General features: G+C 44.6%; 1 protein-coding gene across 1 annotated transcript in view; it reads left to right on the top strand.

Annotated features, from left to right (window-relative positions):
- Positions 1 to 27,815, top strand: part of FOXO3 (forkhead box O3) — an 88,987-nt gene that overhangs the window by 56,230 nt on the left and 4,942 nt on the right. The window contains 1 exon segment of the mRNA XM_050314842.1: positions 15,799 to 17,233. Coding sequence (XP_050170799.1) covers positions 15,799 to 17,199 — 1,401 coding nt within the window. The 3' untranslated portion in view covers positions 17,200 to 17,233.

Raw genomic sequence — 27,815 nt, 5'->3', positions numbered from 1 at the left:
ATAATTTCTTATTGGAATCCAGTTGAATCCAAGGGAAGCAAGGTGATAATCGAATGATGTCACCCTCACGTCTTGCACTGCATCTCGCTGCCTGCCAAAACTAGCAACTGTTGCTATGTACCCAGGGGAAGGTGATACTCCCAGCCTTTTCTTGGTGCTGGAAAGCTCTCCTTTCCAGTGCTTGTCAGGCCTCTGGGAGCTGCTGATGTCTATTCCAGGCTTTTCATTCTGCCCTTATGTGTTGGGATAGTCATGGAGAAACATGGATTGTGTCCTGTAGGATGCTTTGAATTTTTCCTGTTGCTGAAGAAGACCATTTCTTAAAGCTGCTGAAAATCTGGAGGACTGATGTGATTTAGCCCATCAGGTGCCTGGATTGCAGTGCTTGGGCTGCAAGGTGGAGACCTTGCTGCAGCATGTGTGGCGATGTTCGGGACTCTGCTCATAAAGACAATGGCATGATACCATGACATTTCTCAGATAGTTTATTTCCTTTTCTCAGTAGTGCCCCTGCAAACTTGGCTGATGGTGGGACTCATCCTCCAACTTTTCCCTGGGTACTTCCTGAATGTAAAAATACCCCACCAGGAGAGCAGGGCTCATTGTCATTTGACATGTGGGCGTCCAGAAGTTCTTCAGTAGCAAACCCAGTCCTGTTGTTAGCAGTAGGTAGGTGATGTAGCAGGTTGTCTTTCTCTCCAGTAAAGGTCAGCCTGAACTGGGGGATTCAGTATGTAGCAGGTGATGTTCAGAACATCGCAGGGACTGGTTGTCAACAAGACTAGAGCTGTGGATCTTTTTTTCCCCTTGCTGTGCTAGCAAAACATGCTGTTGGGGTGTTCCAGATCTGTTGATAAGACTTACAAGACTTCTTACTGGCAGTGTGTGCTCAAGAAAGGGTAGGAGCTCATCCTGATGAGGATGTGATGACTATTAATACGTGCAAGAGTTCAACTCTGGTTACCTCCTTTTCACTGGCACTGCTCCTCTGTGAGGCAGAGTCTCGGGTTTGCAGAGACCTCTCCAACGCACCCAGTGTCACGCTGACCTCTCTCAGTCTGGGACCAAGCAGACAGGCCTGACCTTACTCCCCTGCACTGGCCACGCTGTGTGCTTGGAGTCATCAAATGTTGTGCCCTCCTCTGGCTCTTCCAGCTGGCCCCTTCCCCAGCAGGAGGGGAGCTGCAGATGCTGGACTTCTCCTTGCCTGCTTTTGTCCCCAGATGACTTCTGTGCACCTAGGACTCAGGGTGGAAACCTGGGAGTGAAACAAGACAAATGTTTATAACGCTCCATCCGGTTAGCGCCAACGTGTCTTGGCAGCCACTCCCTGCCCTGTCTGCATTTAAAAGTGATTGCTTACAGTTATTTGTCTTCATTTTGCTATAGTTGTTATCTAAATGTGCAAGCTCTGTCTTTGTGTTTTTGGGCAGTGTAAGGGGGCTGGATTGCTGGCAGCCTGAGATACGCTCCTGGTTTTATACAGGACTGTATTTTCTATTTCAAACATGCATGGCTGCAAATAGCATTGTACCCAGTTCCAGCAATGTCCTAATTCTGTGGAGGGAGTCAGGGGGGAGAAGGGGCACAGAAGAAGAAAGCATTCTATGTTCACTGGCTGGTGTACCAGAATGATGGGGTAGGGCTGAAGCATCGAGGCGTTTTATGATGTTATAATTCCCAGGGACTCTTTCCCAACTATATATACTGTCCCAATATATAGCAGCAATCCTGGGCTAATTGACACGTAAGTGCCACAGGGGAGTAAAGTTATTTAAAGTTATTAAAGTTATTTTGTCTTTCATCAAGTGAAAAAAACCCGAAAGTTATCTAGGTGGAAAAGACCAGAGGAAGAAAAAAACCAGCAGATTACCAAACTGTGACTCGTTCAGACTAGCTTGTGAAAGTATCTTGAGGTCATCTTTCCTGAAAGCCTTTGAAATTTGAAGACTACGGACTCTTGTCTCTTGGCACTCTGACTGATTCCTCCTCCTTCTCCTCCTCCTCCTCCTCCTCTTCTTCCTAGCAGGTTCTGCCTAACAGTTACCCTTTTTTCCCCACTCTTAAATACCCTGAATCACAGAAATTGCTCATTTTCTTCAGTCAGGTCTAAAACCTTAAGGACTGTGTTGAAGTTATGAAGAGGACAGCATGTACTGGATGCTAGAGCCAAGGGAGAGAGAGTGGGCAGAGAGAAGAGATGACCCTGCTTCCAGGCTTTGGTCCTAATCCTGCAAACTTTTTTCTCATGTGAATAGTCTTGCAGAGGTCAGCCAGACATTTCGCATGAACAGCGATTACTTGCTATTTGGCATCACGCTTGAACTATGCTTAAAGTAGTTATAGAAACATGGCCAGAGTTTGTGATAAGGTGTGGATAGGGTGCTTTAGGCCAAATGGATGGGGAGTGTTCTGAAGACATGTGTGGGATTAATTAAATAAAAATTTTTCTTGTTTGGCAGTCATGGGTGAGTACGGCTAAACTCTAGAACTCAGAGAAACTGTCTCCCTAAAGAGAATATGTAAGTGCTGGGGCACCACTGTCCGACATGCACTCCCTGGCATTGCCCTCAAGGAGGAAGGTTCGTCCAAGCGCGCGTGATCTTGCCAGGAATTATCTGCCCAGGTGGCCCAGCTCCTTGCATGCCAGTATCTCTTGTGCGCTCCCGTGTTTGGCACTGCTATCAGATCAGGAGGCAGTGTTCCGAACCACCCCGTGATCATGTTGCACTGGTGATTACATTGTTGGCTCTTGCAGTGGGAACCATTTGTTAGGGCCTGGAGGCTCAAAGCAGCTCACCCAGTGCAGCCCCGAGCCAGGGCTGTTGCTGACAAGCATGACCTTATGGAAACAAACAAAAATTTCACCCTGTTTTGCTCTAATGCCTTATGACTACATGTGGGGTCTCTGAGTACAGGAGGCCTTGTCAGGTAGCTGCAGTTGGTTTCCTGGAGAATCAGCTTCAGTCCTTACTGTTCTGCTGGACAGACACTTTCTAGCATATGCACATATTAAGGTACTTCACTAAAATGTGACTTGTAAGTGACATGGGGTCTGCAGCATTAGAAAAAAGATGCTCCTCTGTACACTCAGTTTTAAGGTTTCTTGCCATCCTGGCTTCAGTTGCTTTTGACACACTTATTTAAGGGCAGTGGGGTGAGCAGGACAGCTCTTCACTGTGAGTTAAACAAGAGGAACCCAAGTGCTGCCTGCTCCAGCCCATGCAGGCAGAGTGCCACAGGGGCAACAGCTGATGAATACAGCAGCTGCTGCAGATGCAGGAAGGGACAAATACCCAGCTGCTCCCTCCTGCCGCCTTCCCCCTGTGTGGACAGCGTAGCTGTTTGTCCTGCTGAATCCTTGTGTGCCAATCACAACCTGTCTCCCCGAAGACCCAGAGCATGGTGAAAGGCTGGGCTGCCTCCCAGCTTCTTCCTCCTTATTTATGTGCCACAGGAGGAGAAAACCTAGATGGAAATAGGTTGTCCAGGGTCATCTTGTTGTAGTTATGATGATGGCAACAATTCATAGCTGAAGCATTTGGTTTGTTAATCTTATAAACAGATGCCATTAAATACTGTATTTAGCTCCTCAGGGGAAGTAGCCTAGTTTCTTTTTCATTTTCCTTTTCTCATCCCTGTTTTAACATTAGTGACTCAGCTGTCACTCTCTTGCAGAAGGGCTGCTGGTGTTATAGCTGTGGTTGGATGGAACCAAGAACCCATTTCTGCTGAAAATAATTAATATGGTGCATTTTCACCTCAAAAAGAGCCTACAAAATCATTAGAAGGTTTTCATTAACTTTTGCAAGCTTTGAAACTTGCCTGTGAATGAAAATGAAAATTTCTTTATGTCTCCTTCTGTTTATCCTTGTCAACAAGGCGAAGTCTGGCAAAGACTGGTGCAAATCTAACCCTACACGTTCCTGTTCAAGCACACAAAGTAGTTCACCTGCATTTAGATACATGCAAAAAAGCCTTTCCAGGTGAGAATCTCACTTTGCAACAGGGCATGTGAGCAGATCCTGTGAACAGAATTAGTTTCCACTATCTCTGAAAAAAAGTCAGATGGGAGACAATTGCAGACTCTTCTATCTCATTAATTTTTCCATTCCCCAAAGCTAGTTAGCCCATTTTATACTTTTTATATTTTGCATATCAGCTCATATTACCAAAGTATTTGCAGACCTATCATAATGTATGCACATACATGTCTCTCAGGGTGCTTCCCTTTTGAAGGAGGGACAATATCCCCGTAAGTATTTGCTTGCTCTTTTTGGCCTCATCTATTCAACTGCAACTTAAAAGTGCTTGTTTCTTGTGTACTTTTGTTACTAAAATGATGCCTGGCATACTTAGGAGGCCTTGCATTCTTGAGCTGTGAATACTGTGAACAGTGTCATAAGGAAAAGGAGGTGTACAAAGGCATCATCGTTCTTGGCATTGTCCTTTAAAATTTACCCTGTGTCTTGAACGTGTAGGTGTTGAAAAAGGGCTTATTTCAAGCACTAGTTCCACTAATATAATTCAACATTTTCCCCCTTAAAGCAGGGGTGTCTGTGAAGTGACACCAGCTCAGGGTAATGAGGGGTTGCCTCAGTGCCTGTCCTGAAGGGCAAGGAAGGCTAGGTTGGTTTGTGCTAGCAAATGAAACTGAAACAAGTCTCTTGATTTTATGTTTCTTTGTGGAATTAATGCCTCTTTGTCTGCCTATAAACTTCAAGATGCAAGTGTCTTCTGTTTGTGCAGTCCTTCCCACACTTGGGAGCTCAACCAGACTGCAGGGGTAGATAATTCTTGTTATAGTACCTGATGATGACCCTTGCTGCTAGCGCAGTCCAGATCCCAAAACCCATTGCCTTGTGGCTCCGTAAAAATGTCCGGGTCTATGTACAGAGCGATACAATGTCCCCAGCATGGCCTGAGTGTTGGCTTCAGAAGGGATTGCTTAGGTGTACAGGATCAAATCGGGAACATGAAAAGGCTCCTCCACTCATCATTCTGCTATTCAGGCTCTGGTGTGGGGGTGGGGCACGAACAAAGCATCATCAGGTGCTGAAGCATTTTGACACAGCCTAGCTTTAGGCTCAATATTCAGCACTTGTGATTGTGATTGTATTGATGACAGTAAACTTACTGTCTTAAAGTAGGTAAACAGCTTAAAAAAAAAAAAAAACCAACAAAAAAACTTTCATACCTGTGCATTTACCTGGATTATGAGGTTTCTGGGATGGTGTTGCTGCCAGTTACATGTGAAACAGGAATGTCCTGCTTGCTGTAGCAAAGGGCTGATTCACTGGCAGCATAATAGGTGTCATATTCCCTTTTGTCAGCTCCTCGGGTATATTTTCCCCCTGCAGTAAACAAAAAATAAATTTTAAAAAATCCAGTAGAACCAGTAACATACAAGTCATCTGAGTGAGCTGAGGTTCAATGAAAACTGAAACAGCTCATAAATGGGGTTAGGTGAGGCTGGGATGAATCCAGAGGGGTAGAAGGAGAGTTTAGTGTAAGTGAGGATGAGCTCCCTGAAGCCGCCATGCCCTGGGAGGCACCCAGAGCGACCAACCCAAAACAGCCGCCGTCCCAAAACCTTCCTGCCAGAGGGTGAGATCCACCTCCACCAGCGGAGAGGGTCAGGCACTCTCAGAGGAGAACAGGAAGACAGGCTGGTGGGCTTATTTGTTGGAGGCCCTCATTTCTGCCAGCGACTACCAAGGTTGGCTGGTGTCACTAGCTCAGACATCAGGGTCTGACCTGGAGCTGCCCAGATTTTAAGTCTGTAAAAAAGCTTTTTCCATAGGCAGAAAAAAATAATCAAATGCTGTCAACTTGGAAATTACAGCCAGGGCATCACAGCATGGAAACTAAAGCCATGTGCCTGAGCGGTGAGTTTATGGGCAGAGCTGGGTTTAGGACTGGGTGTCCTGATGCAATGCATCAGTGGAAGTCAGATTAAAGAATGGTCTGGGAAAAGACTTCTGAAGTAAACCCACCTCACTGCTGTTCATGTAAAAATGCTGAGGAGATGGATATTTTTGTCCACCTATGTCGTCTGGCACAGCATGAGCATTGTTTGGGTATACAGAAAGCAAGTCTGTACAATTTTTCAAATATGCTCCTGAAGTGCAGTGCTTAAAATACGTTCCCCAATGCAGAAGAAAAATTTAGGATACTACAAGAAACCAAGAGGCTAGGAGGACCCATGTGTTACTCTAAGGACAAAAGCAGAATGTACATCAGAATACATCAAAAGGAAAACTGATCACTTTCTCCTTTCAAAAGGCATTAATATTTTATAGCTGCCATTACATTTTGAAGAGTGCTCAGGTATTTATTGGTAGTGCCGTAGCTACCCAGTCCGGAGTCATGAAGGAGGAAATACCTGTTTTTCAAGTTGTTGTGTTCACTTATCCCTCATCTCCTAATTCACACCCTGTCCACACCAGCGCTGCAGTAACTTGGTGAATATCTGGAGTCACAGTTCCCACACCAGCTGCCCTTTGTGAGGCTCCCAAGGAACTTCTGCCCCTAAAAGCAGCAGGTCAGACAGAGTGAGAGCCGCACTTTGGTGCATCCCCAGCTTCCCCCAGTGCTCAGGTCTGTGGAGAAGGACAATTCCCTTTGCCACCTCAGCAGCCAACTAAATGCATTGTATTTTAAAATACACTTTTTGTTTTTAAATCAGATAGTATCTTATGGTTCAGTAATAAAATAATTATGTGCTTAAAACAGCACAGGAGAGGGGTCCTGTTTTGGATTAGTCTACGTAGCAGAAATGCTGGGGACTGATTTGGAGGTTGCTCGAAGGCTTTCCCATGAGCAGGTCTCTGGCACTTGTGCTGGCTTTTGAAGGGCTTGCTCAGGCCTGATCAAACTCGGTCAGGCAACAGCGTATATCAGATCTATTCCTCCCATCAGTCACGTGTTAGCCGTAACTGTCACCAGATTTGCAATTTAATGTGTGCAGCTCAACGCTTCCAATTAATCCAGGCCGGGTGTTTAACAATCTATCATTTCGGAGCTAGCGCTTCACGGAGCTGCGTGCGGGGCAGCCTTGCGGCTGGGGGCATCAGGAGCCCTGGAGGGCTGCCTTCACACACACGGATTTTACTCATCCCCTACCACTGTGTGGTGGAAGTTACTGCTGGTTTAGTTGCGTTTCGCAGGCTTAGGAAGTGGTTAAGAAACGATCAACACATGACTGCAAAAACGTTTCAAAAAAATAAAGATTTATAATAGGTGATTCAGCAGTGAGAGGCTTTTGTGATCTTCCATGGGAAGCTACTATTTTTAGTGAATTATTATAAGCAGTAGCATCACTCACATTTATTTATAAAGGCATGAAAGAACGCCCATACATGTTTCTAAATAGTCAGCGTATAGTAACGGCCATATGCTGAGAATGAGAAAAAATAGAATTGAACATTTTGGTTTCCACAATGCTGCGTGAGAGTTGTGCTGGGATCTTTGAATCTAAGAAACAAAAAACAGAGGGATTTTTTTTTTTCCTTTTTTTCTGGTTCTTCTTTCTAGCAATACAAACCCAAAGCCTTCCCAGTGAAAGTCTGCCTCACAGTAAAATTGCATTGTTTTCATTGAGGCTTAGCTGGGTGACCACTGAGGTTTAGGAGGACTCTTCCAGTAGCTTCAGCATCTGGCAGATGGGGCTATGCTGACAGGGGTAGCTATTTTTGTAAGAGTTACTGTACATAAAGGGTTCAAGTTGATTAGTTGTGAATGCCTGCACTTCTCCTGGGGTTCCATGGCATGGAACAGGAGAAATGCAGTGATGCTGTGCTGAAGGGATTCCACAAATAAAGCATGGTGTCATTGCCAAAGTTTCTACAGTGGAAACACTTTAAATGCTGGGGCTTGCCATGGGGGATGGGGGGGTGGGAAGAAAAAAAAAAAAAAGATATTGTCTGCTGGTGATACCACTCCTGAACAGAAATTAGAACTGGTTTGAACTGACTCTGCAAAGACCCAGCTGTGTGTGTCCATTGCAGCTTTTTTGCATTCAACTTCTTGGGTTTAAGTTCACTAAGGGGCAATGTCTTTCACTTTCTTGCTGACTGTGTTTGTTCATGTCCCAGTCAAACTTGCGACGAGATGCCTTGGGATTTTCATAAATTCAGCACCTTATGAGACCAATGCCTCAAAGTAAACTCTTACTCTTAATTAAGTTAAATCCCTTGATTGAAATCAATTGTGTTGAATTTTGGGCAGCTGTGATACGAAGCAGGTGGAAGGGAGTGAAAAAGGTGGCTCTTTGACAGGGTGCCCCAGCAACCTCTCAATGACAGTGCCTTCCTCCTGATTCCCAAATCCTATTTTAATGTGGAAAAGAATCGCTATAGCATGCAGAGGCTAACACTTTATTCTTTAGGGGGTTTCCTATGGCAAAGAGTGCCAGGGTACACGGCTCCTGACACTTGGAGGAGTTGCTGGAGAGCCTGACCTTGTTCTTGCTCTGCAGCTGCATTAGTTAAAGTATCAGCATTTTCCTCACTCTCTGCTTCCTGTCTCCCAACACGCAGTGGAAAAAAAGAAATGACAACTGGCATGCTCTACTCACAGCAAAACAAATGTTATTTATTAGAGTCCTCATGTGGTCAGAGCATGTCTGACTGTAAAATAACTGGAGATTTTTCTGCTAACTGGAAGCATGATGCTCTGAGGCAATTTCCAGGCAGTGTATATTTTCAACTAGCTTTTATTTACGTCAGTGTACAGATTTGCAATATCACTGTTTGCAAAGAGCGAGGCAGTGGTTGTTTTAGCTAAAAAGTATATTTTTTCCCCCCCCTTTTTTTTTTTTTTAAAGTTTTTGAGTTGTGACTCAGTTCCCATGCTTTGAGATGATTTTGTGGTCAAGGAGGAGGACAGAAGCCTCCTTGGCGGGCAGGTCACTCGCCGCCTGCCCTGTGGCCAGGGCAGCTGGGGTGGTGGGAAGCGCAGTGCGTGAGTCAGGGAGGGTTTGTTTTTCCTCTGTAATCACCCTCCCCTGTTGTAATTTGGCACGAGATGGAGGCAGATCCATGTACTGCTCTCCTATCTGAGCTAGCACATTTCAGAGGATGAATCTTTGCTGGACTTAATGGTCTCCCAAGGAGCTTAAATCCCTGAAGACTCTACTCTTCTGGGGTGGAGGATGACGGGCAGAGATGCAGGCAGAGGGCTGATTACAATGGAGGCCACTTCTAGCTCTTCCCCTACCACCAAGATAGAAAAATCCTATGAAGGAAGGATGAGGAGGGGAAATCGCAGAGCCACCTTCAGATGCTGAGCTGACTTTTTCCCCCTAAATCTGTGGGATTTTTTTTCCCCTTTTACTGCAGGAGGGCATGCTTGAGTAGGGCTGAGCCTATGTCATCCCAGATATCCTTTCCAGAACTGTGAGGACAGTGGCCTTTGCCAGCTGGGTGCAAAAGGAGGTACCCAGTGGGACTCTGGTACCTGCTCACCACCTTCTTCTGCTGAACATCTGGTGGGATTTTTGGGAACTGCCTTAGGAACTTGCAGATGATATCAGACATGAAGCATTAAAACCACTTGGGTGCCAGAAAATATTTCTCTTTCTGTGTGTAATTTTCTTAATGCTTTTTTTCTTCCTGCAACTTCCATAATTTAGGGAAAATATAGCAATCTGCAATACATAATGCTTGGTTTAATATGGAAAAATATATATATCAGTACAACATGGCTGGATAGATATTGTAGGAGAGCTCTCTTTATGTTTTAGTTCTTGCTTTTTCTGCATCTGTGGAGTGTCCTCACTGCTTTATTAAATTATATACATTTTTCTGGTTTGCAAAAACTCAGGGAAAAGAGGAAGAAATTCTGAAACATCTTTGGGTTTGGGATTTCAAAGTTTCTTGCGAAGACCAGCACTGCAGCCTTACAGAGCTAGGCAGAAAGGGACTGTATGGAACCAACAGACTGATACTTCCTAAAGATTGACTTGCCTAGGCTTGCCAGTCCCTTTCACCAGAAATTCCTACAAACGTGCACACAGTTGGCACCTTTAATTATTTATCATTTTGAAGCCACTGCATCTGTTTTCTTGTTTACTTGTAATTGAATCTCCTCGAGGACTTTAAAGCAAACAAAACGTAAAGCATGTAAAATGTGATTGTCCCGCTCTGCTCGGCTCTGGTGCTGCCTCACCTTGAGTACCTCGTGCAGTTTTGGGCTCCACAATATAAGAAAGATATAAAGCGATTAGAGAGTGTCCAAGGGAGGACAACAAACACGGTGAAGGGCCCTGAGAGGAAGCTGTATGAGGAGCAGCTGAGGTCACTTGGTCTGTTCAGCCTGGAGAAGAGGAGACTGAGGAGAGACCTCATTGTGATCTTCAACAATGATCATGAGGGGAAGTGGAGGGGCAGAGACTGATCTCTCCTCTGTGGTGACCAGTGACAGGACTCGAGGAAACGGCATGAAGCTGGGTCAGGGAGGTTGGATGCCAGGAAAAAGTTTTTCAGCCAGAGGGTGGTTGAGCACTGGAACAGGTTCCCCAGGGAAGTGGTCACAGCACCAAGCCTTTCTTAGTTCAAGAAGCATTTGGACAACTCTCTCAGGCACATGGTGTGATTCTCGGGGTGTCCTGTGCAGAGCCAGGAGTTGGACTTGATGATCCTGATGGGTCGCTTCCATCGCAGCATATTCTATGATTTTACAAAAACTGGTTTGAAGCAAGTTTTGAGTTACTTCATAAGAAGGTGCAGACATTGGTCTGGACAGGTGGGCAAAATGTGTTGAATTATTCACAAACTCCAGTTTCAACAACAAACGAATGCAAAAAAGAAGTTGTTTGTTTCATTTCGCTTTTCTTAAAGAAATAAAATTTGGTGTAAGCCATCTGTAAGGGTGTTCATCCCAAAGGAGATTTGTGTGACAGCATTTTGAGGAAGCTGAAAACTGAAATTCAAATGAGCAAGCAGAGCCATGGAGAAGACGGACTCCCTCTGGTCACCTAGAGTCTGATAAGCTGGAGTTATTTTCATGGTTTCTTTTCAGTGATATTAGATCTGATGCCTTTCTCTACTGTGTGGCTACCAGAAAATTTCATATGGGGAAATTAAAACATTAAATGTGTTAATACAGTATAAAATTAAGTCCTTTTCTCCCAAGTGAGCATTAGCAGCATTTACGGATCTGCAAATAGTGTTTGTTTTTCTCCCACCATGTCCTAGTACCCCACTTGTTAAACAACTGCTTTTGATTTGTAGCCCTAAATTTACAGTTTAGGAGCCCGTATCTGAAATAACAAATTTGCCACTCACTACAAAACACTGAAAGAAAAACAGACTAGTGTGTAACTTGGACTCGGCAGCCACCAGCTGCACCTCATCTTGCTAGTCTTTAGTTGGCTGTTTAATAATAATAATAAAAAAAAAAAAAAAGGCGGGGACTTTTAAGAGTCAAGTTACACAACTCTCATTTTATTTTTTTTTTTTAAGTGAGTGGATTCCTTGTTGCGTTGTTGAGGATGATAAATTGATACCACATGTTGCTTCCAGACAAAAAGGACTCTGTACTGCAGTGGAAGCACTTGCAGCTGGTGTCTGAGTTAGCGGACAGACTCCACAAGGTAAACATGGCTTGGAAGAGGCTGAAACAGGCACAGGGAGGGGGAATTTTCCCCATTTTAAAGGCTCAAGCATTTGCTGCTGTTGCCTGACTGGGTCTGGGTGTTGAAATAACATGCAGTCTCAGCCTCCCTGGGAGACTGGTTCAGTTGTTTGTATCAAATGAAGGATGCAGCCCTTTGGAAATGTTTGAGTGTCCTCTCTGTCAGCTTACCCCTTTGCAGTCTTAAAAAAGTATCAAGAGACACATGTGGTAGGACATGGTAGCTGATCTCTGGGGGCTTTTTTGGTGCACGTGTGGCTGAATCCCTCGAGGAGTATTAACTGAATAAAATGCGGTGCAGTGGATCAACATTTATTAAAGCTAAAACTTTGACCTTGAATTTGGGGAAAGTGCTGTAACCTCTCATGTTGCTGCCCTGGCTACTGTGGGCACCCAGCTCACCCCTTCTCCTGGTGCCATCAGCCTAAGCCAAGGTAGGACAGCAGCCCCACTTGGCTGTAGCACTGCACTACCCTCTGCTCATACCAGTTCCTCCCTGCCTCATGTATGTTCCTCTGCCCTGGGTCTTCCTTGTCTCCACAGACAGTCCTCCCTCCCTTCAGGACCGCTTTTGAAGGGGACTGGGACCCAGCTGTCTGGCCTCAGGGCAGTACATGGTGCTCTTGATGTTATCTGCAGGAACCTCAGTCTTCTGGCTCTTAGCAGAGCGAATGGCATTCTTCAAGACCAGTATAAATAGTAACACTAATAAAGGGAGGAGCTCATCATATTTCTTTTCTGCTCTGCTTATGTGCAGTGCATATGTTGTACCCATCGGTGGTATCTGAGCTGTCTGCAGCCTGGCTTGCATCTATCCCGTATGTATATGGTCTCCAGGACAGATGATGGAAGTTCCTTTATAGATCTGTTAAAGTTTCTCATTGCATTTTGGCATGGAAAAATGGATTATGTTTCCATCATCATGGCCTAATTCATCTCCCACATAAATCAAAGACAAATCCCCATTATTTTCATCAGCAGTGGCTTCAAATGATAAACTGTGTTTTCATTGCTTCCCCGCCTCCTTTTTGGTTTGTTGCATGGTCATATGATAGTAGTGCACATGGTTGTGAGCAACAATTGTCCCAAGATATTTTCCTATAATTTAAGCAGATAGGAATATTTTTTGACAGCTCAGAAAACAGGTAGAAAATACAGCTATTTCCATCCAGATTGCAGCCTGGTAGCACAGTGCAACAGCCTTTACTATGTGAGTTGTCAATCCCCATGGCTTCTGTAGCAAAACTTGCATGTGAAAGGATAATAGGATCCAGCCCTAATTTGATTTGGCAGAGCATCCAACAGAAGGAAAAACCAAGAAACTCAGATACTGTTGCTGAAGAGGTTAGTGGGGGAGGTTACATGAAAGAAGTGGGTTTTAAGGCAGTGTTTGAGCAGAGGGTGGATACGGGGTACACAAAAATAAATTGGCCCATAATTATACTTAAGAAAACAATCTTCCTACAGAAGAAAAGCAAAATAAAACAGAAGCAGGAGTATAAGTGGCATAGTGCTTAATGTAAAGGAAAACAAACTGCTTGGATTTTTTATAACCACCAATTTTCAATGCAAAAGGATTATTACATTCTTTCATTACTTGTGTAAAACCAACACTGAGCGAAAGATATGATAAGAAGAAAATTACACATGTGCACATACATATCCACACATGCAGGAGTCCTCATCCTGAAAGGTGCCTCAGTCTCACAGTTTTACCATTTAGGATTTTTCATGGGTTTAGGCCAAAAAGTTTCATACTATGGATACCACCATCAGAAATAAGCTCTTTAATGAGAATACTACAGGCTGAAAACTGTTAGCTGCTGGCATTTTGGCTGAATGTTTTTATATCTGAAGCTGTGTGTGGCACACTGTGTACAGTGCCCACCACCTTGGGTGTTTCTTTTCTGTGTTTTCTAAGATTTATTTTTCAATAGCAAGAATCACGATGCTGTGTATTCTTATACCCAGCATTTTTAGGTGGGGAACAGCATGGTTTATATAGCTCTTGTATGGCTTGTATGGTGGTGGTCTAGCTCTGATTGTCCTCGGCCTGCTGCCAACTCTTTCTGAGGAGAGATCCTCATGCAGATGTTTTCACATGTGTTTGTCCATGAAAGTTATGGGGAATGGATGTGAGAGCTACCTGTATTGATGCAATCCAAGGTGGAATATCAACAAAGATTATTTAAAAAAAAAACAAAACAGTTTTACAGGGAGAGAAACCTGAGCAAGTAAGCAATGGTGCCTAGTTATTAGAAGTTAGACCATTGCCAGGCTCAAAATATAGTTAGAATGTCGTCAGTTAAACAATAAAAAGCTCTTTCCTTCTTTAGGCTGAAGAGCTATTATGGTGTGACTTAATCCACCATATTCTGATGGGATGATAGTGCCGCAGAAATGGACAAGTTTATAGCTGAGGCACTGACCCGAACTTCTCTTGATCATGTCAGCAGAATCTGATCTGCTGCTTTTTGTAAATTGTTTAAAACATAGCAGTTGCTATTTTGAACCGTGGTCCATATGATTTCTCTTTTCATTAAGTGATAATCACAACCATGTCTGCTGTCTGCATGTGAGAAGAACTTCGGGCGTGTTTTCCATTTCTCAATCTGACAAAAACCACAATACTGAACAGTGGGGGACAAAAAGGCATTTTATACTGAAAAGAATTATTTTAAAAAATGCTAGGCTGTATTTCTGTATACATCAAATATATCTCCAGTTTACTTATGTCAAGCATCCATTTATCCTAAGGATGCAAATGTTGAAGCACTTGCGAATGATGTCTTTGCCCATTTAAATCTGGAATTTCTTCAGTGTTTTATAAATGAAGGACACTTTTCCTGGATGGTTTGATGATGCTATGGTCCTGTTGACTTCTTGTTATTAAAGGACAGGACAAATGTGATTTTATCCTTTTCATAGATATTACCTGGTAATTGCACAAATTTAACAAAAAAGAGCACTGCAACTCGTTGAACTTGGAGGAATAGCACAAGGGTTTTTTCAAAGGAATGTGGGATAGCTCCAAAAATCTTTTTTACTTCCTCATTGGAAAAAACCACATTTGTTTACCAAACCTGGAAGCATTCACACTAACAAATACTATTTGCTTTCCCTTTCTTTGATTCATATTTTAAGCACAAGATGAGCAGGATGCATGGAGTGGGATTTTCATCTCAGCTATTTTGGTTTAAATCTGGTGCCATTTCACTAGGGGTACCGTGGTCTGGTTTTCTCAGCTTCTTTCTCATTCTGAGATGATTGTCATCGTTTTGAGGCAATGTGGTTTTTGGATGGTAGATGTTGCTGACTAGTGCAAGCGGGTAGAACGCAAGAGCAGTCTGTATGCAGGCTCCTCGGAGAGTACTGTATTTTGTAGCATCCTGTACAGCATGGAATATCTGACTGTGTACAGCAGCTTTATACAACTCTGTATCCAGCAGCTTACAGGAACAGGGATATCGTTGCATACTGTGTCACATCATGTTTTGAAGGCTGTGAGGATACTATAGTGAGAGGACAGCTGACCAGTTACTGAAGTACGGGCATAATTCTGGTGCCTCTAATCAAGAGACAAAGTATATCTTAGTCATCACAGAGTGCCTGTGGGAGAGGAGGAACAGCACTTGTAGTTTTCTCAAGAATTATTGTAACAAATATACAGCACACGTGCCCATGAAGAATTAAAAAGACATTTGCAGAGGCTGTGATGAGTGTGACTACCCATCCAGCCAGATTTTTGCTGTGCCTTTTCAGTTTTTATTTCAAGGAACTGATGGCAAGGTTACTGATAGCATAGAGATTTGTCCTGAGTCAAAAGCAAGGGAGAAACATCTAGCTCCGTGCCAGCAGGAATAGAGCTGTGTCACACTCTTTTCCTTAGGATGCAGCTTTTAGGGGTGTAGAGATGGGCACCAGGAATGCATAGCTAGTTCAAGCTCGGGGAGTGCTTTACGGCAGCATGCTGGCATGCCACAGTCACACTCTAGTCCTCCTGAAATCCAGCACTCTAGAAATCCATGGAGATATCCAGAAGGGTCCAATGCTTTTATTCATGTTGCTTTTTTCATGGGGTGTTGGTTTAATGATTGAGATTTGGGTCATAAAAGAAGTGGGGTGCTGGTCTTGATGTTTTGTTTTGTTCCTTCCCTGCAGAATTCGATCCGGCACAACTTGTCACTCCACAGCCGATTCGTCAGGGTGCAGAATGAAGGCACTGGGAAAAGCTCTTGGTGGATGATCAATCCAGATGGTGGAAAAGGCGGCAAGGCACCCCGGAGACGCGCTGTGTCCATGGACAACAGCAACAAGTACACCAAGAGCAGAGGGCGGGCAGCTAAGAAAAAGGCAGCCCTGCAGACCGCCCAGGAGACGAGTGAGGACAGCCCTTCTCAGCTCTCCAAGTGGCCAGGGAGTCCCACATCCCGCAGCAGTGACGAGCTGGATGCATGGACAGATTTTCGCTCCCGTACAAATTCAAATGCCAGTACGATCAGTGGCCGCTTGTCACCAATTTTGGCAAGCACCGAACTAGATGATGTTCAAGATGACGATGCTCCACTTTCTCCCATGCTGTACAGCAGTCCATCGAGCTTGTCCCCATCGGTAAACAAACCATGTACTGTGGAGTTGCCTAGGTTGACTGATATGGCTGGGACAATGAACTTGAATGATGGACTGACAGATAACCTCATGGATGATCTCTTGGACAATATAACACTCCCTCCCTCCCAGCAGTCACCCACAGGAGGGATAATGCAGAGAAGCTCCAGTTTTCCTTATGGTTCCAAAGGTTCAGGGCTGGGTTCCCCGTCAAGTAGTTTCAACAACGCTGTGTTCGGGCCATCGTCCCTGAATTCCCTCCGCCAGTCGCCCATGCAGACAATTCAGGAGAACAAGCAGGCCACCTTCTCTTCCATTTCTCATTACAACAACCAGACGCTGCAGGATCTTCTCGCCTCTGATGCACTTAGTCACAGCGATGTCATGATGACACAGTCTGACCCACTCATGTCACAAGCCAGCACAGCTGTGTCTGCCCAGAATTCCCGCAGAAATATAATGCTCCGCAACGACCCCATGATGTCGTTTGCTGCACAGTCCAGCCAGGGGGGTCTGGTCAATCAGAACCTGTCCCATCACCAGCACCAGTCCCACAACTCCTCTCTTAGTGGCAGCCGTGCCTTGTCCAATTCCATCAGTAACATAGGCTTAAGTGACTCCAACAGCTTGGGATCCACCAAACATCAGCAGTCACCTGTCAATCAGTCTATGCAAACACTTTCTGACCCGCTGTCAGGCTCCTCTTTGTACTCTTCTAGCGTGAACCTCCCGGTCATGGGACATGAGAAATTCCCAAGTGACTTGGACTTGGATATTTTCAATGGGAGCCTGGAGTGTGACATGGAGTCCATTATCCGCAGTGAACTCATGGATGCAGATGGGCTGGATTTTAACTTTGATTCCCTCATCTCAGCTCAGAATGTTGTCAGTCTGAATGTGGGGAACTTCACTGGTGCTAAACAGGCTTCATCACAGAGTTGGGTACCAGGCTGAAGGATCTTTGAGAGCAGGGAAAATGGGCAAACAGGTCAGTGCCCCATAGATGTGGTAAAATAATTGGTTGCTTAGTTTTATTGGAGTTCGCACAAACCCCTTAATAGTTAGTGCACACTAATAACATTAATTTGGCTTGTGATGGCTTGCTCTGTGTTTGTGTGCAACAGGCACGACCAAGAAACGTGGAGATGTGGAGGGAAACAAGGCTAAGCTGTAAAAGCTGTTCGACTGCAACACTGTCAGGACGCATCTGAGGCTTAGCGTCCTTCTTAATTTAGGCATGAGAAATGCTAATGACAAATCAGGCAAACCAAGGTGGAATATTTGTGGGTTTTAGGAATCACAGAGCTCTAACTCATCGTCTTTGAAGTCGCAACAGATGGATTCTTTCTTGCAGCCGATGCCAGATGTAGCCAAGCTGTGTTACACAGCGATGGGGCGAGGGGCTCTGCAGTCAGTGGAGCAGTGTTGCTGTGGGGTGGGGGGAGAAGAGTATCTTTGCAAGATCAGTGCACTCACTGGGGGTTGGGTGTGTGGGGCAGATCTAGACAGAATCAGGGTTGTACTGCTGCTGTGATAGAGACAACGCTAGCAAAGCTGTTTGTTTGTTTGTTTGTTTTTTAAATTGTACTTCTTGTGGGGGAAAAAAAAAGGTAGCAAATGGAGGAATTATGTATTGGAATAGCAAAGGTGAGATCCTGGAATCAGGAATTTCCTGGGTTTAATGTTTTAAGGAAGCAAAAATTGTTGTGCTCCTTCCCCCCTGACGAGGGTAGATGTAATTTTCTTTTGGAGTCCAGGAAGAGAATATCTGTAGGTTTGGGTTCTGGCATAGGTGCTTTTTAAATGTTAGCCTCGTCAGATTAATTTTTTTTCCAGATTGATCCGTTCTTTTCCATTGCTTATTTTCCACAGCTGGGGGCATTTGAACTTGTAAACATTGTTTCTGTCATCCTTCTGTGATTCTGCAGGCTCCTGCCCATACCTCTGCCTGCTCACATGTACATACTCTCTGACTTGCAGGGCAGGTGCCACACAAAGTGCCCTTTCTCCTTTGTTTATTTATCAGTATAAGGGAGTAGATTTCAAAATACAGTAGGATAAAAAGTTAGCTATAAATTATTGAAAGTGTTCTATTAACTTCAAAATAGTATGTGGAGTATCTCAGTGGTGAGGTTATACAAGGCATTCATTCAGTGTGAAGCTTACTTCCAGCTCTCTTATTTTCCAGATGAAGGATGGAAAGAAGGAGTTGGTGTCATTTGACTTTACAATGCATAATTTGCCCCTTTCATCTTTAATTGTGTTTTTGGGCACTGTTTCACAGTTAGGTGTTCAAGGGGGAAGCTTTGTGGTATGTGAGCAGCAGTGGTGAACCTCCTGAATGCTTTCCTGTTTCCTGTGTGTACGGAGGACCTCAGGAGATATGTGCTGTGATCTGCTGTCGGTGAGGGAGAACGAGACTGCCCAGGCGTCCTCCTTGCACTTGATCTGCAAAGTTGCCGTCCTCTGATGGAGTGGTTAGTTTGCACAGTCCTTTCTGTGTCAGTAGGAGGATTTCCTCTGGTTCTTGCACATCTCACTCGAAGTCAAAGCGTTGCACTTCACGGCCGGGAGATGGGCTGTGGAGATGGGCTGTAGAAGAAAGACATCATGTCCTTGCTGACCCTGTGTGAGATGGCAACTTGGCAAGTCCAGGGCTACAGCTGAATTTTGGGTTTTCTTTAGTTCCAGTGATGGAGAATTTGGGAAGGAAAAGGGGAAAAAAAGATAATTGTCTGGAGAACCAGGATGCAAGAATTTGCAGAAAGTTGTGCTTTCTGACAAGTTCTCTCTTCCTCTGGATTTAAAAAGTTCTTTGCATGATGTTAAAAAAAAAATGCTCTAGAAACTTTGTTGCCGTGAAACATCCAGCAGTACAGTCTGTCAAATGGGGCCTGAAAAATAGATGTTATTGACAGGCAAATAGGGCAGCCTCCTGCTTCCATGGCTTCATTTGCCGTGTGTAGGTAGAAGCTGCCGCAGGGGGACTTGCCTAGGCAGCACGGAGACACACCACCCCACCTCCTCACTGATGCTCGCTGCTGCCTCTTCACCCCGGCCTCTGGCATTCACAGAAAGCGTAGCTGCCGTGATCTTTTTCAGGCTGCTCCCTCCGAATAAAGGAACTGACACATCTGTGTGAGCAGTCTCATTGCAGAGGACAGATTTATTAACGAGACAGCTCTCCTCAGCGGATTACTGTCCAGTCATCTGTGGAAGCCTTTCTCCCTCTCTCTGACAAGTGGACCGGCTGCTGTGGGGAGCCTCTGGTATCAGGTGCAAGTGCAGATGATTTCTGCTGAGCTGGTTCATCATGCACCCTTCCTTGCCTGTTAAGCAGCGCTGTTTGAGAGAATGCCTCCCTACGAGCATCTCATATTTTGATAGGGACTCCTCGCATGACACCAGATGCAATTGTTCTGAAATGCTCTTCTCTGTTACTTTCTCCACTGTAGCAATAGGAACCCCTGAATTAAAATCTTCTCTCAGCAATGTTCATGACCCCAGTAATGAATCTTACAGGCTCTGAAGACTGGGGAATGCTTTCAGCAAAACAGCCTGGTGACTGTTCATGCTAAATCCATTTTACAAGGGCAGCCAGGTGTGTTTTGCAGGCAGGCAGAAGCAGTTACAATGGATTAGTGGCATACCTGGGAATAGTGAGTGCTGTGTTTTCTATGAAAAATAAGAGAAACGTTGGAGTAAGTTTTCAGGAAGAAAAGGCGGCATATACATAGGTTTTTAATTTATACATACTGTAGGTATAGAGGGAGGTTTATTTTGGAAGAAAATCAAGTACAGTTTCTTCACTGGGGAATTAAAAAAAACCCTGCAGGAGACGCCACCATTGCAAGTTAGTGGCTTTGCACATTTGGTGTACACAAGCCCATGCGTGGTCTCTGGAGAGAGCCCCACCCAATCCCATGACACTGGCCTGTGCCCATGAGGCTGGCCGTGCCCAGCCTTTCAGAGGGCTCTCATTGAGGCATATAAATGAATTTGGTTTTGTTTTCTTTTCTTTTCTTTTACAAGAAAAAAAGGAGAAAATCAATACTTTTTTTCTTCCTTTATTCACTCAGCCATAATTTCCTCCTCTTACACTGCCTGGGGCCTCTGTCCCTCTATCTCTACCTGCTTCTCAAGAGCACTGGATAATGCCCTCTGCCCACTCAGATAATCATCACCTAGGTATTTCAACTTGTTTATCAATAAATAAAGACATCACTATTCCCTCACCTGTCTCTAGAATACCTTTTATTTGGAAATTATTGGGTCCTTCTCCTAGTCTGGGGTTCTTACAGCTCTGCACTTTGCTCTGGCGTCCTTCTCAGCTGACAAGTCCAAAAGGACTTGGTTTTTGCCAAAGGGTAGTCCCAAACAGAACATCAGGGGAGACTATTCAGGACATTTGCTACTGCCTGGAAGGTCAGGAGCTGGTGAAAAATTACCACTTGGGCAAACATTTTCTCTGGCATCAAAACCCATCCAAGAAGTTGCTTTTACCTGGATTGTTTCAGTGATCCAGTTTGCAATGGCACCGTGCAGCCATTGATGCTGGCAGGATTGGGCATGGGGTGGAGAATGGCTCGGCACAAGCAGGGCAGGAACTTCTTGAGCTGGTGTCACCATCTGGAAAACTCATCTAAGCTGCATCTTCTGAGAGAGATTTCAGTGTGCCATTTAGCGGGATGCCTCTGGGCTCTGTAACAGAGCTGTGCTGGAGTCACGTTGACTTGTTTGAAAATTACATGTAAAATACTTGACAGATCAGTTAAAGTCACTCATTTTCCCCTAATATCATATAGGTCCCACATCATCTTACTGCAGCAGTAGAGTGCTGCAAATAGCAACATCAGTGTAATGTTCACGCAATTTGATGATCATCATCTCTGATTTAAAAAAAAAATCTTATGAAACCTAGCAAAATGCCTGTTCATATTCCATTAGTCTATATCAGCTTGAACTACTTGCCAATTTGTTAATTGGTGTTCAACCTGTTTCTGGGTACAATTCATACCAAAGATGAATAGGTCTGAGGATGACTTAATATTTACAACACCATCTTAAAAGTGAAAATAGTTAGTCAGACGTATCCATTTGGATGGAGTTTTAAATCAGAGAGTTCTGTACCATATGCCACAAGGATGATGATTTTTGTTTTCTACCAGGAGTCCTCTGCCCATGAAAGCTGTAATGCAGAAATCAGAATTGGTGGACCACTTGCCTGAGGACATTGACTGCCTGAGGACCATAGCTGCCACTCTTACTTCCAAAAATGAGGTCTTAGGGGTAGGGCTGGCAGGTTTCTTACACAAGCCCAAATTGGGGCTGGCTGCCTGTAAAATATCTAAAGGAAATTCAAGAGCAGCAAATTCTTCTGCTCCATTTCTAATAGGTTAGTGGTTAAAGTGGTGGTTCTTGTAACATTTAAGTGTTGTTTCTACCAGTGCAAGTTTTGAAAGGTGGTTTTGTGACTAGTTGAACACCACACGTGCCAAGTCTGGTCTTTGAACAAAAATATCTATGTAGAAAATGTGTTTTGTGAGGAACAGGGATCCCTTTAACTCCAAGGAGGGCCTGCCCTGAGCAGGCTCCTTGGTCCCCAAGCACACATCAGTGGCGGAGGAACAAACTCCATGCTTGTGGCTGCTAGGGAAGAGAAGAAGAGGAAGCTAGGCAAACCCCACTGGGGCTGCCCATCGAAGCCCCTTGGATGCAGAGGCCAGTCCTGTGCTTGCAGGGATGCTGTGGCTTTGGCTGTGTGAAGGCAGCAGAGGCTGACAAAATGAATTGCTCACTCGTTCTGGGAGTAGGGCTTTTTGGGTTTGATGGTTTTTTAATCTGGGTTTATGTTTGGGGGTTTTATTAACCCAGGGCAAAGGTCTGTAAAAGCCAGGATTGCCTCCACAGGTTTGTGTTGTGAGTGTTCAGCAGCTGAAGCCAGGACAGTGGTCTGATCCTGTGGCTTGGGTGTTCTTCTGTTGGTGTTTTATATAGATGTATTTTTTAATACCTCATGCTTTGTCATGTGATTCAGCAGCAATAATTAGGCAGAAACTTGCTGTCCCTGCAGATGCCAAGATTACAGGATGACATACTCTCACCAGATGACAGCACAAACTGATATTTTTAGAACAGCCCGCATCAACTGGTCTCCCCAGTGCTTTCCTCCTTGGATCAGCAGTGCGCAGATTTTATTACAGAATGAGTCTTTGCAAATTGTCTTTCTCATGTGAATGAGCCATAATGATTGTTTAGAGCTGCAGATCAGTGTTGGTCCCCAGATATGCTGTTGCCTGATAGCTGGGCTGGTTACAGGTGGTTTTTCTTATTTTCTTTCCTTCTTCTGAGCCAGATTTTTAAATAGCCCCCATGATAGCATATTTTCTTGAAGAAGTGCGTAATGAGAGATCCTTTTTAGAAGCATAGCATCAGGCAGCTGAGGAAAGGTTGAGATCTTTTTTTTTTTTCATAGCAATTTGGCACTCAGCCAAGGTGATGAACTGACAGCCGGAGAGGTTTAAGTCTTGTGCTGGTGACAGCCAAAAAGCACAGGTATAGCGTGGGCGGCGGGAGCACATGTATTTGAGTAGTACCGTACATTAATAGCAAGGCTTTCTGTCCTTTCTGCCCCGGGGAGGGAGGGTGAAGGAAGGATGCTCATGCAACGCCACCCTCGGCTCCTGGTGCCTATGGTGAAGAACCTCCGGCAAGGTGTTCCCATCAGCATGGTCCCTGATTGAGTCCCTAATGGTGGGGGGACACTGAACCCATTAAATCAGGTACCTGTGGCAGGGTGGTGGGAATGCTCTGCTCTGGTCCAGTCTTTGGGGCCTGTTTAATCAGCTTTTCCACTCAGATTCCCACACAGGGTGGCAGTTATTGGAGTCTGGCAGAGTGGACATCTGCTGAGCAGCAGTCGGACAGAGACACAGCTCGGCTGACGGAAGCTCCTGTGCATCCACGGTTGTCTGCCATTACTCCAGGAAAAAAGCCACTTTTCCCAGATGATGCTGTGGAGAATGGCTTGCGTTTATGCACTTTTACAGCTGAGCTGAATATCTTGCCCATTGTTCTTCCCTTGTGCTGCCTGCTTCTCCTGGCTTTTATAGGTAATTCATTTCATAGAATCTAGTTTTGAGGAAGGACCTTCTCTCTCTTGCCTTTTCTGCCACTTGTGGGTCATGATAGAGGATGTCCTGCCTTAAATCAACATGGTGGAAATCTTCTGGTGTGAGCCTTATTGGCCTGACATTTTCAACTTACTGCAGAGGAAAATGAGAAGACTCCATAGCAGGGAAGATGTTTTTAAAATAGGCTTGGCACCTGGCAAAGAAAAAGAAACTCTCTGTGAGGACATTCAGACTAATGGGTACATAGCATGTTTCCATAGCACTATAAACCCATGATTCAGGATATTTCCAGCCATGCAGGTACCTTTTGCTCTAAAATGTGACTCTCATTCTTCAAACTACAAAGTGCAAGCAAAATCCTTCTCTGGTCTTGCACAGGTGCAGTAGTTATACATCCTTTAATGATCTGCCATAGACATCTCCTTCCCAGTGCTCCAGAATGTCTAAAGAAAGCACCATTATTCCAGCTGATGGGCTTTATCCCTAACAGAAGATGTATTTTGCAAGCATTTTTGGCCTTCTTCCTTTAGTCCAGCAGCATCCTGCCTAAAATGTGCTGTGTGGAACACCCAGGCTGATGTTCTCAGTCAGTGGCAGTGTCACCCATAACTGGCAGGATTTCCACCCCACTTCTTGGGCTGCTGAACAAAAGGCAGGAGATAAAAATCCACTAAAAGGCTGTCAAGTAAGAAGCCTGATGATCTTATGGAGAGATGTAGTCCTGTGCCTAAACCCTTTTGTGTTGGCCAGGGCAGAGGATTGAATCCAGCCCGATGTAGTGGTTCTCGACGCAACTGGGTATCAGCAGTGCTTGTGCTTAGTGTTTACTTCTCAAGTGTAAAAGGGGTAGAAGGGACCTTACTCACCTTTGAGGGTAAAATGAACTGCCCAGAGGAGTAGTGGACTCTCCCATGCTGGAAATATTTCATACTTGACAGGGCCCTGAATAATCTAACCTGAGGCCCTGCCTTCAACAGAAAAGTTGGACCAGATGATGCTGAGTCCCTTCCAGCCTGGACTTTTCTATTAGACACTTACGGTTTACACAAGTGTGTAAACCTATGTAGTCACCTATGTGACTACACCTACCAGAACAGCAACACTTTAGCTCCCATTAAGTCCTAGTTCTTTGCTGGCATTCTTCCTCTTTCCATTCTTCTCCCTCACTCTCTGCCCCCAATTCTGAGCTGGAAAAGATCTATTTTTACAAGTAGAGCTTAAAGAGAAAATGTGAAGTTTCAACTGCCTGAAAGTTCAGGAAATAAAGCACATGAAGTTGCCAGCTCTTTTTTTGTCCTTCAGCTTCATCCCCTGACCTCAGCGTCGCCTCTCAAGAGCTATCCTAGGGCAGCATGTGCTAAGCCTGTAGGGTGTCACTGTAGCATACCTCCTGTGGCAGGCATCAGGATTCCTAATTCTTATTGTCCTTGAACAAAAAAAATCTCATGCTGCACTTTTGTGACTATAGAAGGACTGGCCAGAGTAGTTACCATCCTTACTTGTTTCTAAAGAAATACTGTGTATTTTTCAGTCTAGAGCTGTGAAACCTCAGGCAGAACACAAACTGGTAACCACACGTAGTCAAGTCTTGCTTTTTGGACCTCCCCCCATTTCGGAGTAGAAGCTCTACTGCTGGAGGCGATGACAAATCGAAGGGCAGAGGCACCAGAACGAAGGACACAAGTTTCCTTGAAAATGTTTGCATCCCAAGTGTCTGGACAGTAAAAGTAGTTACTGGGATTTCCTGTCCCTGGAGAGTCACTGCAAAGTGGTGCCCTTGTTTTACAGACCTCTAAATGGTGACATTTTTCAAGATGCGATCCACTCAACAAGCCTTCCAGCCAAATCAGGAGATCCTTGGCAGGCTGCCATCCAGAGGAGCTGTGTGTTGGTAGTGCAGTTTCTCATACCCTAATTATGTAAAGGAGCACATAACTTGTAACAGAAAATTGTATGTGCTGATTGTTACATTAGCCCACTGATAAACCAGGGCACGTTATCTGTGTCTCACTCTGGGTAGAGTGCATCACCTTTCTAAAATTTCTGAAGAAATTTCCAGCACTACATAATTAGCATCATTGGGAATCAAAGGAGAAAGCAACAGCAGCAAATGATCCTTCAGAGCTGCTCTGATGGTGCACAAGCTGGCATGGGGCTTGGTAGACGGCTGTCCAGTTAAGTGGTGGAGTGATGTGAGACAGAGGCGAGGAAATGTTGCTGGAGGGAAATCACAACCAACAGCTTGGCCACAGAGTAAAACAAGAGCAGCATTTGTAATTGGTCAGTAGCAAAGGTAGAGGATGGGAAGGCAGAGAATAGGGCAGAAGAAAGGGACGTCGTCTCCTGCATGACTGTTTGCAAGCAATTGTGCAGACCTTTTAGCAGGGCCTGTTGCAATAGGACAAGGGGTAATGGTTTTAAACTAAGAGACGGTAGATTTGGATTAGATATAAGGAGGAAGTTTTTTACAATGAGGGTGGTCAAACACCAGAAACGGTTGCCCAGTAAGGTGGTGGATGCCCCCTCCCTGGCGATGTTCAAGGCCAGGTTGGATGAAGGTATGAGCAACCTGATCTAGTTGAAAATGTTCCTGCTGACTGCGTAGGTGTTGGACAAGTTGATCTTTAAGGTCCCTTCCAGCTCAAACCTCTCTGTGATTCTATGATAAATGGAGATGTAACTGGAGCACTTGCTTCCCTGCCTTGATAATGTTTTCATTGCTATGAAGCAGCAGGCTGCTAACGCAGGGTATACAGAGGCTTTTTGTGGTGAGACAGAAAGCAAGAGTCTGTGGGTCTATTACAGACTTTAACAGGGTAATTTGAAGACAGGCAGGTTAAGACTTTGATCTGTTTCTTTCCTTTTTTTAATCCATTTGCAAAGTCCATGTAAATAGAGCTGTGAAAATGGAACATGGTTTGGTTTTGCTATGAGCGAATTTTGCCTCAACTGTGTGTCTGTCTCCTAAAATGTTGTCTCTGTCAAAGGACAGGTGTCCTCAGGAAAAAAATATCAGGCAGTGCCACTTCCACAAGTGACGCTCGTCTTCATTCATCCTCCAGTTTTTTCTTGTCACTTTGTTTCATAGTACAATATTTCACATAGATTGGTACCGTAAATGTTAAACAGTACTCTGGTATACTTCATCATGAGTTTCTGTACTTGTTTGCTTTTAATTAACAACTTTATTCAAAGTCGGCAAGACTTCTCACACGTGCCAAAGTTAAGCCCATGCTCAGCATAACTGGTGGATGCATGTGGGGGAGCTGACTTGCTGGGCTGCGGCGCTTTACCATAAATGTTGAACAGTGCTCTGGTACTTCATCGGGAGTTTCTGTACTTGTTTACTTTTAATTAACAACTTTATTCAAAGTCAGCAAGACTTCTCACAAGTGCCAAAGCCCATGCTCGCATAACTGGCGGATGCAAGGAGAGGGAGCTGACTTGCTGGGCTGCGGCGTTTGGGACCCGAGCCTTGCCTTGGGAGGAGGTTCTGCTTTGGAAAGTCGCTGATTTCCAGCCCCCTGTGGTGCTAAGGCTTTAAGGGGTAGGGAAAAGGATATGCACTTGTTTGAGCTGCATACGAGCCACTAGCCAGGTTTTACTGGGGGCTACCAGGCCTATCTGGGTGTCTTCTGCTGACCTTGTTACGGCCATCAGGACACACTTACCAAATGGAGTCGTTGCCAGGCAGTCACATTAACGAACGGCCAGCGTTAATTTGCCCTTTGAAAATGAAGAAATCAATATGTTGATCCAGTTGGAAATCCCTTTATTCACAAAACATTCTACCCCAAACCCCTCCACATAATTAAGGCTAAAGCCAAATTTTGTTTGGGTGAAACATGCAATCTGTCTGCTCCCTAAGCTGTGCTGAATGAAGTTCTCTCCTAATGGCACAGGGAGCAGCTGTCACACTGTTGCTCTAATAACCATGAGCCAAAATGATTAAATTTCCATCAATCATTTAGCATTATCAGAATAGGTCATTTTAATAAAATGTTATCATAGGATCAGTGCCTGGCACCTTAGAAAGGAGACAGTCTTCGAGTGATTCTCCTTGCAAAAGATGCTGGTCCAGATTAAACCATCAGTTCCACTAAATCCGCCATTTTTCATGGGGGTGCCTGATAGCAGGATCTCGAGAGTAAAGACATTCCTGCAATCAACTCCATGGCTTTTAGGTTTCAGCCACTGTCCCACTGTTCTTGCACTGTATAAAAAAATCACCAATCATTCATTTTGGGGAAAATCCTTAACAGGTAGTAAGTGGTATGAGGGGCTAAGCCCTGTTTTCAGAAGCTATTTCAGAGCCAGAAGTTACATGGCAGCATGTCTACCAATTGGGCTTTCTGAAGATCTGACAGGATTTCATTGGAGTGTTTAAATGTCCATGCTTTCTGAAAGCCTACTTGGTGCCTTCCTGTATCTTTAAGC

This window comes from Myiozetetes cayanensis, unplaced genomic scaffold, assembly GCF_022539395.1.
Source record: "Myiozetetes cayanensis isolate MyiCay16 unplaced genomic scaffold, myiCay2020 scf2-11, whole genome shotgun sequence".
NCBI classification, from domain to species: domain Eukaryota; kingdom Metazoa; phylum Chordata; class Aves; order Passeriformes; family Tyrannidae; genus Myiozetetes; species Myiozetetes cayanensis.
Note: the sequence above shows the minus strand (reverse complement) of the source record. Positions and strands in the feature narration are given on the sequence as shown.